The following is a 12,137-nucleotide window of genomic DNA, read 5'->3' on the forward strand; positions in this document are numbered from 1 at the left end:
CACCTTGCTTGTTAATCTAGCTCCTTTACATTTATCACTGCTCCAGACCTGTTCCCAATTGTTTGAATATAGCTATCTAAATTGAATAAAAATAAGCAACAATTCTCCACCAGGATTTTATATAATATATTTTAAAAGTTCAAATCTTTGAGATTTTAGATAAATACTGACAGTGAAATACCTTTAAGAAACTATATGACTGCAGTATGAAAATATTCATTGCTTTGGTACTGCTTACCTTTCTTTGACACTGATAGAATTTGTTTGACACTTTCTATTTTAGTGCTTGTGGTATGGACACAAATGTTGTGATCTGTTGAATATAAGCTTTAATTTGTTTAAAATATAAATAATTTTTAGGAAAAAGTAATATTTTCATATTCTTTATATTTTTGAGATAGCTATCATATACTTGAGTCTTTAGCAGGTTTGTTAAAGTTCTCTGAGGAATTGAAAATCACTGTGGGGAGTGAAGTGGAATAAAATGTAATTTCTGAACATGGGCGATTGTACAAAGAAATAATGATCAAAAATGCTTATTTGAATGTGAGCACCTTTGTGAGATGAGGTCTTCATTTAATATGCTAGAAGAGATTTGGGAATCCTGGAGCTGATATCATCATTAGTGATCCACCCTAACAGCCTGACAGGAGAGAAAAAATGAAGCTTTACAGCCACCATTATGTGGAGAAAACAAATCTAACTATGCTAAGCAATGATCATACACAAGCTCAATGTCTTAAGCTTAAGGAAATTCCATCCAAATGTAAAATGACAAGGGAACATAAACATAGTAGTCATACGGAATAACAGTATCTTTCACTGTAAAAACCTAAAACTGCTGAACTTATAGAAAGGATGCCTGCTATCCATTCCCTCCCTATCACTAGTGTTTGTTGACTCAATGATTGATTCCAATAATGAAAGAAAATTGCTCAGAAATTACAGCGGATTAGGTGATTAGTGAGAAGTTGCCAATCTCCAATGTAGGACCAGTGGGATGCTAAAAGCACTGTCAGGGAAATGTGTAACATATTGAATGTACATTTGGGGGCATTTCTTTTTGTGATGTCTCCTGCAGCCCAGCGTAAGTTATAAGAGAGTGTTCTGGATCTCCTTCAACATTTCATTACTAATAATTATTATTAAACTTCTGTTGATGAATGTGCTTAGAAATTGATTTCTTATCATTACTGACAACCAGTTTCAGCATTAAGAAGTTACAGCTTCAGCTGGGGCAAAAGTAAAATGAGCAAGTGCATTGGAAAGGAAATTGTCTGTATAATGGACAGTGTTAAACAAAAATTGTTGTAAACTTCTTTTGACATTGGAGTTGAATGGAATTTAAGGCCCCTCTGCATGGGGGTGGGTTTGAAGGCAGAAAACATTTATTGAAACTGGCGGGTATGGGAGAGGGATCCTACCACTGCCCCCTTATGCCCAATTATGTTCAGGGAATATAGGCTTATGGATGGTCTTCCTGTCCTGGCAGTAACAGAGACCCTGAAATAAAAAACAATACCTTGCCTGTGTTGGTATTCAACCAGCAGTGGGTGAGGGATTCACCAGACAGTGAGCCTGAAAAGCAGACCCTATCAGTCTTATCTGCAGGATTCCAGGGAGGGTTCTACACTCCCAGATACGTGATTTTGATTGAGGGATTGGGAAGGAGGGGCCTTGCTGAGAGCCTTACCCTGCTGTTTCTTCCAATATTCACATACTTCAGACCCTCCCCCATCCCCTTGACTACCCAGCAGACAACACTCATTCGATAACCTCCACGCACCCAAGTCTGAGTCTCTATGTGAACTTAGGCCTCTGCAGAACCATTGGCATCTGATTGATCAGTAGCTCTCAAGAGCCAGGGGCAACATTTTCATCCCATAATTCCAAATGGTGAGGAATGCTTAGTATTGAGGGACCTTCCCAATGGGAACAACTGTGTTCTCTGATCAGTTCTCCAGCAACCAGGTCATCAAAATTAAATTCCACTCATTGTAATCAATCTCCCAAAGTAGTCTGTTTAACATAGAATCCCTACAGTGCGGAAGCAGGCCATTCGGCCCATCAAGTCCACACTGACCCCCCGATCGCACCCAGACCAACCCCCATACCCTATTCCTGCATTTCCCACAACTAATCGACCTAGCCTGCACATCCCTGAACACTATGGGCAATTTAGAATGGCCAATTCACCTTAACCCATGCATCTTTGGACTGTGGGTGGAAACCGGAGCACCCGGAAGAAACCCATACAAACACAGGGAGAACATGCAAACTCCACACAGACAGTCACCCGAGCGTGGAATCAAACTCAGGTTCCTGGTGCTGTGAGGCAGAAGTGCTAACCTCTGTGCCACCCATAAACCTAGGTTCCAAGATGTGCAAAGCTTCAGAATTGTCAAACAGACCGTTCCACTCCACACCTTAAGAATGACATGGTACTATTTGTGTAGCCACTTGAATGTCGAAATATTGGCAGTTATTAAGTAGGAAAGAAATGTTTCTTTATGGAAACAATGTACTGAGAGAAACTAACAACCCTGCAAAACTGACTGAAATATTTTCTGTGGGAAGATACACATCAGCAAGAGATACAAATCCCAAATGGAATAATTACTTCTCCCGAGGTCACAAAAACATATTGCACCAAGTATCACCCAGTCCCATTGTCCTTACAATGAGACGCATCTTAGCATGAATGGATTTTAAAATGGTTTGTTTCCTATAAGAACCTTTGAGAATCATTTGCTGGCCTTAAATCTACAAGCATATGGTTCGTAAATATTTAAGGTAAATGTTCGAAAAATGTTTGCAATATTCTGCCTCGGGAGTAAAACTTTGAACCTTTCTGATTTGCTAATGCTGTTCCACTTAGTATCAGACACAGACTATACAAACAGCTTTGGTGTTTATTTGTGATGCAATAACCTGAGGTTTTGTAAAGTTACTCTTCATTAATAATTACATTAAACGTGCCTCAGATTTGAAAACTTGTGGGAGATATCGAATGAGTACAGCTTGCTTGTTACACAGTGGAATATTTTAACAAAGTAGTCAGAATAGAAGTGACAAGGTGGTTTTCTCACATTACTAACCACTGGCATTGCAAACTCCATGCAAATTCAGTCAATGCTTTCAGAGAATGAAGTAGGACAGCAACATTAAAGTAGAACTAGTTAAGCTGTACTGTCATAGTATGTGCTGATCATTAGCATAGCTAGTGCTCCCCTAGCCAAGCTGTTCCAGTACAGTTACAACACTGGCATCTACCCGACAATGTGGAAAATTGCTTGGATATGTCCTGCATATAAAAAGCAGGACAAATCCAACCTGGCCAACTACCATCCCATCAGTCTACTCTCGATCATCAGTAAAGTGATGGAAAGTGTCATCAACAGTGCTATCAAGCAGCACCTGCTCAGTGATGCCCAGATTAGGTTCTGCCAGGGCCACTCAGCTCCTGACCTCATTACAGCCTTGGTTCAAACATGGACAAAAGAGCTGAATTCCAGAGATGAGGTCAGAGTGGCAGCCCTTGACATCAAGGCTACATTCAACTGAGCCCTAGCGAAACTGGAATCAGTTGGTATCGGGGCAAAGTCTGTGATGGTTGGAGTCATACCTGACACATAGGAAAATGGTCATGGTTGTTGGAGGTCAATCATCTCAGCTCCAGGACATCTCTGCAGTGGTTCCTCCGGGTAGTGTCCTCAGCCCAAACATCTTCGGCTGCTTCATCAATTGCCTTCCCTTCATCATAAGGTCAGAAGTGGGAATGTTCGCTGATGATTGTGCAATGTTCAGCACCATTCACAATTCCTCAGGTACTGAAGCAGTCTATGTTCAAATGCAACAAAATCTGGACAATATCCAGACTTGGGCTAATAAGTGGCAAGTAACATTAGTGTCATACAAATGCAGGCTATGACCATCACCAATAAGACACAATCTAACCGCCCCTTGATATTCAATATTGTTACCATCACTGCATTCCCCCAATATAAACATCCCAGGGGGTATCATTGACCAGGAACTCAACTGGACTCACCACATTAACAGAGTGGCCACAAGAGCAAGTCAGAAGCTAGGAATACTGCAGCGAGTAACTCACCTTCTTACTCCCCACAGCCTGTCCACCATTTACAAGGCACAAGTCAGGAGTGTGATGGAATACTCCCCACTTGCCAGAATGGGTGTAGCTCCAACAACACCCAAAACGTTTGACACCATCCAGGATGAAGCAACCCACTTGATTGGCACCACATCCACAAGCATCCACTCCCTCTACCACCGACACTCATTAGCAGCAGTGTCTACCATTCACAAAACTCACTGCAGAAATTCACCAAAGATCCTCAGACAGCACCTTCCAAATCCACGATCACTTCCATCTAGAAGGACAAGGGCAGCAGATTCATGGGAACACCATCACCTGCAAGTTTCCCTCCAAGTCACTCACCATCCTGACTTGGAAATATGTTGCTGTTCCTTCATTGCTGGTGGATCAAAATCCTGGAATTCCCTCCCTAATGGTATTGTGTGTCTACCTACAGCATTTGGACTCCAGTGGTCCAAGAGGCAGATCATCGCCACCTTCTTAAGGGTAATCAGGGATAGGAAATAAATGCAGGCCAGCTAGCAATGCCTATATCCTACAAATGAATAAAAAAATGTATTTCTTGCCCATCCATAATTCCTTAAACTGTGTGGCTATTGCAGCCCTTTCAGATGGCATCTGACAGTGAAGCAGTTTGCTTTGAGCCTGAGTCAGACCAGGTAAGGATAGCAGATTTCATTCCCTAAAGGACATTAACCTTCATTTTGGCAATATGGCACTCAATGATAAGTTCATGGTCACCATTACTGAGACCAGCTTTATATTCCACCAGCTACAGTGCTGGAATTTGAATGCTTGTCCCCACAGCAATAACCTGGGTCTTTGGATTACTAACCCAGTAATATTATCATGATACCAGCATCACCGCCATACCTAGTGTGTTTTGTATTGTAGACTGTAACATCATTCTAATAGTGAGCACTTGGGAAGTTCTTCCAAAATAAAGTTGTTCCAAATATTTTGTTTGAAATAATTCCTATTCAATTCTAATCTTTGCTTTATATCTTATAAATGTGAAATGTTGATGTTGTTAAACAGTTGTTGTAATTCAGCTGATTTACTGAAATGACTGAAATGATAACATTTAACATGATTTTAGGGACATTGACTGCAGTCATGTTTTAAACACCTCGCAATGAAAAGGTTATGATCTAATATTTAATGTAATCTATTTGGCCAAGATGACAATCTATTTCACTGAAAACTGTTGGGTAGGTCACATTATGTTAATGATAGCTGTTTTTATTGAACCAAAGCTTGCAAAATATTACTGCAAATCAGATAAATAGCTAGAAATAACAGTTATTGATTGTTACTGTATGAATGCTTAATGTATGTGCGGCATATTGCTGTTGCCACTATTTTATCTGAGGAGCTAAAATTATTGAGTTGGCATTTATAAAGAACTTCCATAAATAATGTCACCAGTAGTAAATTTCTAGACTCTGTGTTTTGTGTTATTCTGTGTTTAGGTGATTAGTATTTATGCATAATAACTTAAAACACAAACAGGAATACTTTAAACAGCCAAAAAATAGTGATATTGTGAGTAATTTGTTGGATTAGAAGTATTTTATTGTTACTGATGGATTTAGTATCCTGTACTGTATTTCTAATGACCTTTTCCAACTTATATAAATTCACAGCTTTTCACAATACTTTAATAAAAGTACACAAATGTGTTACAGTAAAATAAAAAATGTATCTTTGTAATACAGCCACCGTTCATATTAAAATCACCAATCGTTGGGTGACTGGGTCTTTGCATAATGGATGGAGTAATTTCATTCTTCAGAAAAATTGTATCTGTTTAAATATAAATATGATCATTATAAACCAAGGCCTCTGGTTCTTGTATAACACAGATGAATGGTGGTGAAAAACGGGCAGCTGTAGATGTTGGAAAGAAACCCAAAACTCCAAAAAAGAAGAAGAAGAAGGATCCAAACGAGCCGCAGAAACCCGTGTCAGCCTATGCTCTGTTTTTTCGAGATACTCAAGCAGCCATTAAAGGTCAAAATCCAAATGCCACATTTGGTGAAGTTTCAAAGATTGTTGCCTCAATGTGGGACGGTTTAGGTGAAGAGCAGAAACAGGTAAGAACGAGTTCACAGCATCGAGCCGAGTTCATTGGTAACATTGTCCATACCTACTATATATGTGCATTGTCTCAATAATTAAGTGCATTTCTATTTATTAGGCAAATCTACATTCCTCTCCTGGGTGGAAGTTCAGTGAAGTTTCAGGCAGGCAAGGGTCCTAGCTACATCACTCTTCCTCATTGTGCTAGTAATGACCGATCTGTCGAGAATTAGTGTCTTTAAAATACTTGCAGCATCTCCCAGCAGGATAGAAACCTCATTTAAGTAGCCTAACTTGGGAAGGGGGAGGAGCAGGAGAATATTTTATGACAGCAACTCTTAGCCTCTGCCACGTACAATAGAACTAGCTGATCCTAAAGATAAGCTTCCAAATCTTGGAATAATTTCAAAAGGATGGTACAAATCAACTTCGTTACAAGTTCCACTCCCTTAAAAGTTTTAATACATAAATTTCCATCCTACACTAAAGAACTAAAATATACCAGAAACACACTCCATTCTTCCAATAGAACACTCTTATGATGTATTCCCATAATTTGTTTGCAGTATCATTAGAAAGACATATGGGATGCCTGTCACATTTCCGCTCATTCATGGATGTGGGCATTAATTATTGGAAAGGCCAATATTTACCACTGATCCCTAGTTACCCTTGAGAAATTGATGAGGCTTGAAACACTGCAGTCCATGTTTTCCGGGTACTTTCCAGTAGCATTAGGTATAGAGTTCCTGGATGCTGGCTCATTGATAAAGAAGGAGTAATAACATGTTTCCAAGTCAGAATGATGTGTGACTAGAAGGGAAGTTTGCAGATGGTCGTATTTCCATGTATCTATTCCCCTTGCATTTCTAGGTGGCAGAAATAGCTGACTTGAGAAGTCTGTTGAAGAAGCTATGGTGAGTTGCTACTGTGTATTTTATAGATACACACATTCTGGTGCACTCTGTAACTATAGTTTGCCAGAATTGTAGGGAGTGAATAGGATACCAATCAAGGCTGCTTTGTCCCAACCGGTGTTGAGCTCATTTCTGGGATGAAGGGCATATCTTATGAAGAAGTCTCGAATGGGTTGAGACATACCCACTGGAGTTTAGAAGAATGAGAGGTGATCTTATTGAAACATAAAACATAGAACATTACAGCGCAGTACAGGCCCTTCGGCCCTCGATGTTGCGCCGACCTGTGAAACGAATCTGAAGCCCATCTAACCTAAACTATTCCATTATCATCCATATGTTTATCCAATGACCATTTAAATGCCCTTAAAGTGGGCGAGTCTACTATTTTTGCAGGCAGGGCATTCCACGCCCTTACTACTCTCTGAGCAAAGAACCTACCTCTGACATCTGTCCTATATCTATCACCCCTCAATTTAAAGCTATGTCCCCTCGTGCTAGCCATCACCATCCGAGGAAAAAGGCTCCCACTGTCCACCCTATCTAATCCTCTGATCATCTTGTATGTCTCTATCAAGTCACCTCTTAACCTTCTTCTCTCTAACGAAAACAGCCTCAAAACCCTCAGCCTTTCCTCATAAGACCTTCCCTCCATACCAGGCAACATCCTGGTAAATCTCCTCTGCACCCTTTCCAATGCTTCCACATCCTTCCTATAATGCGGTGACCAGAACTGTACGCAATACTCCAAGTGCGGCCGGACCAGAGTTTTGTACAGCTGCAACATGACCTCATGGCTCCGAAACTCAATCCCTCTACCAATAAAACCTAACATACTGTACGCCTTCTTAACAACGCTATCAACCTGGGTGGCAACTTTCAGTGATCTATGCACATGGACACCGAGATCTTTCCACTCATCCACACTACCAAGAATCTTACCATTAGCCCAGTACTCTGTATTCCTGTTACTCCTTCCAAAGTGAATCACCTCACAATTTTCCGCATTAAACTCCATTTGCCACCTCTCAGCCCAGCTCTGCAGCTTATCTATGTCCCTCTGTAACCTACAACATCCTTCTGCACTATCCACAACTCCACCGACTTTGGTGTCATCCGCAAATTTACTAACCCATCCTTCTACGCCCTCATCCAGGTCATTTATAAAAATGACAAACAGCAGTGGCCCCAAAACAGATCCTTGAGGTACACCACTAGTAACATCCTGAGGAGACTTGTTAGAGTGGATAAATGAAAAAAGTTTTCTCTTTTTTTAAGAGAAAGAACTGCCGATGCTGTAAATTAGAAACAAAAACAGAAGTTGCTGGAAAAGCTCAGCAGGTCTGGCAGCATCTGTGGAAAGAAATCAGAGTTAACGTTTCGGGTCCGGTGACCCTTCCTCAAAGAAAGTTTTTTCTTGTTGGGGAGAACTAGGGGCAGAGTTTAAAGATAAGACATTGCTGTTTTAAAACGGAGATGAGAATGTTTTTTTGCTCTCGGTGAATCATTAGTCTTGGAATTCTCTTCCCCAGAAAACAGTCATTGATTTTATTCAAGTCGGAATTAGATTTTTGATGGACAAGGGAGTCAAGTGTTATGCAGCAGGGAGCTGACAGGAAAGTGGAACTGACACCAAAACCAGATCAGCCATGATCATGTCTGTAAGGGCCAAGGATTTCCTCCTGCTCCTAAGTCCTATATTTACATGATGCACATAATATTAGGCATCTATCACCTGAGCATCACTGACCACTCATAATCCCAGATTTTCACAGGTCACTGAGCCTCTTGCAGTAACAGATCCACATCCTCCATGTCACATTTCTGACTTTTATCCAGGCCCTTCAGGGGGGCAGGTTTCTATTTTTGGGTCCCAGTGAAAGAATTTCTTCCCCTGAGCCAACTGCCTTTATCGACACCTCAAGAGAGGCAGCAGTTAACCTTAGCACCACCAGTTAGGACATTTCCATTTGAAGATCATGCCATTTCATTGACGCTGAATTGATGCAAGGTCAGGCTCCAGAAATTTCTCAGCAACAGATTCCTGACCCAAAATTGAAATCTAAGCTAAAACCGTGCTATTTTGAGAAGAATATAAAAGATCCCGTTATTTGAAAAGACTCAGGATAGATTTGTTTACTAACCTTTTATGCCTTACCCAAACCTATGCAAATTATCTGGTCATTTATTTCTGCTGTCGTTTTTGGAATTGTGCTGTGTGTGAAATGTTTGCTCAGTCAGTCTGCACTGCAGCATTGTAATGCAACAGTCTGTAATGCATTCATTGACTGAGAAGCGTTTTGAAATTTGCAAAAGTATCAAACTAAACAGTTTTGTTGAGAAACAAGAAAGCATCAATGGAGAAAGATCATTCATCACAACAATGTGAATGGCTTGGATGTGTCTTAATTTGAATTGAACAACAGATGAACTGGACAGGCTGAGCAGTTGTTTCTTGATTTCGGGTTCTTCAGTCATTATATTGTTACTGATATTATTGTCCCACATGGAGGTTTTAGGTTGGCTCATTTCCTGGAAAAGGTTGTGTGGCAAACTTTCCTCCCACAGTGCCAGGCTGACAGCTGTGACAAGATTATTGTGAAGTCGATTGCAAATTAGCTGAGGCACTGATCGTTGTGAACTTTTTATAAGAATTTTGGATGTCAATATTTTCTAGCATGAATGTATGCTAGAAAATGTAGCAATTAAATTGTGCCACCAATCTCGTTGTCATTTCTTCCTCATTACAAGAACATGCACACACAATTTACTGCAGTGTTCATCCTCCACAAATCCAAATAGAATCCACTAGAATGGACAATACCGAAGTTTGCATCTGGTTATGTTGGACTCTACCTAATGCCAACATTTCTAGGAATGGCCTGTGAGGCAAAGCAGCTGCCCGTGTCTTTCAAGTCCATAGACTTTAGGGAACAGGCAGTGTTTAGAAACTCCAATGTCAGAGTTTTCACACTCTGAACTTTCTTTGGGATGTAAACTGCTCAGAGAGCCCTGGTGAAACAGTAGGTACCCACTGTGCCGTATGTGGAGCCCATCCTGAATCCACGCTGGAAATCTTACCCAGACTTAGAGTCGTAGAGTCTTAGAGTTATACAGCACAGAAACAGACACTTTGGTCCGACTCTTCCATGCTGACCAGATATCTTAAATTAATCTAGTCCCATTTGCCAGCATTTGGCCCATATCCCTCTAAATCCACCCTATTCAAGTACCCATCCAGATGCCTTTTAAATGTTGTAATTGTACCAGCCTCCACCACTTCCTCTGGCAGCTCATTCCATACATGCACCACCCTCTGTGTAAAAAGGTTGCCCTTTAGGTCACCTTTAAATCTTTCTCTTATTCTCTTAAACCTATGCCCTCTAGTTTTGGACTCCCCTACCCTGGGGAAAAGACCTTGACTATTCATCCAATCCATGCCCCTCATGATTTTATAAATTTCTATAAGCTCACCCCTCAGCCTCCAACGCTCCATGGACATAGCCCCAGCCTATTCAGCCTCTCTCTATGGCTGAAACCCTCCAATCCCGCCAATATGCAAAATGGTTCAAGTGTTTCAAAGGTTTCCTCATCACCATAGAAGCATTAAATATTCTTTCCTGGATATGAGCCAAATGCCATCCCAACCAGGGCTCTTTAGTCAGATATTTTACCATCGTTGGTTTGTCTCGGCAGGGGTTGGGGAGTGGTCTCTGCTGGCATAGAGTTGGGGATAATGTTCCTGTCACCTAGGACTTCCTGCAATGCTAGAACCTTTGCTGGGTAATCTCTGCATCTTACACACTCCTCCCCCACAGACTGAGATATATATGGCCCACCATAGATATAAGGTGTCTTGTCTTACACAATTAAGCCAAAGACTAGGTACAGAACTGTATAAGCAGTGTTTGCGTGCTTCAGTTTGATTTACATGAAAGGAAAGCCGAAAGGGAAGTGAAGCTGGGGCTCAGATGGCAGCACCCTTGCCTCAGAATCACAAGGTTTCAGCTTTAAGTCCCGCTGTTTAAGTCCCAGTGCAGTGCCGAGGGAGTACTGCACTGTCAGAGCTGCTGACTGACCCCCAGCTGAAACATTAACTGAGGTTCCATCTGCCTATTTGGGCAGATGTGTAAGATCCTATTTCAAAGAAGAGTCCGTGGGGAATTATCTCCAATATTCTGGACAAATACCACACAAGCCGATTATCTGGTCAAGATCACATTGCTGTTTGTGGGGAGTTTGCTGAGGGCATATTGGCTAAATTATTTCCTAGTTACAGCAGTGCTCATATTCCAAGATGTAGTTAATTAGCTGTAAAGTGGTTCATGCTTAGTGGTCATGGGAAGTGCTACCTAACGCAAGTCCTTGTTTTAAAAGCATCTATAGCAATATAGTTATACAGGATTTTGGAGCAAGGGGCAGCCATTCAGCCTTTTGAGGTTGTTCCACCATTCAAAAAGATCATTGCTGATCTGACTGTGCACTAACCTCCATTTTCCTGTCTACTGCGGTACCCTATTAGACCCCATTTGGAGTACTGTGAGCAGGTCTGGGCACTACACCTTGGGAAGGATAGATTAGCCTTGGAGGGAGTATAACATAGGTTTACAAGAATGATACGTGGACTTCAGGGGTTAAATTATGAGGGCAGATTTTACAAATTAGGCCTGTTTTCTCTTCAAGTTAGAAGGTTAAGGGGTGTTCTGATTGAAATTTTTAAGATATCAACAGGAAAAAACAGGATAGATAAAGATAAACTATATTCACTGGTTGGGGATTCTAGAACAAGGGGGCATTGTCTACAATTTAGGGTCAGATCCATTCTTGAGAGATGTTAGGAAGGATTTCTACACACAAAGGATGGGAAAGGTTTGGAACTCTTTTCCACAAACAGTAGTGGATGCTTGATCTGTTGTTAATTTTAAATCTGAGATAGATACATTTTGGTTAAGCAAAGCCATTAAGGGATATGGGCCTAAGTCAGATTGATGGAGTTAGGCCCCAGATCAGCCATGATC

General features: G+C 41.0%; 1 protein-coding gene across 1 annotated transcript in view; it reads left to right on the forward strand.

The window, feature by feature from the left end:
• The window catches only part of LOC109931929 (thymocyte selection-associated high mobility group box protein TOX), a 90,903-nt gene that overhangs the window by 46,709 nt on the left and 32,057 nt on the right, over positions 1 to 12,137 (forward strand). The window contains exon 5 of the mRNA XM_048595712.1: positions 5,986 to 6,216. Coding sequence (XP_048451669.1) covers positions 5,986 to 6,216 — 231 coding nt within the window. The remainder of the gene's footprint in view (positions 1 to 5,985; positions 6,217 to 12,137) is intronic.

The sequence above is a fragment of the Rhincodon typus genome, chromosome 4, assembly GCF_021869965.1.
Source record: "Rhincodon typus isolate 14 chromosome 4, sRhiTyp1.1, whole genome shotgun sequence".
NCBI classification, from domain to species: domain Eukaryota; kingdom Metazoa; phylum Chordata; class Chondrichthyes; order Orectolobiformes; family Rhincodontidae; genus Rhincodon; species Rhincodon typus.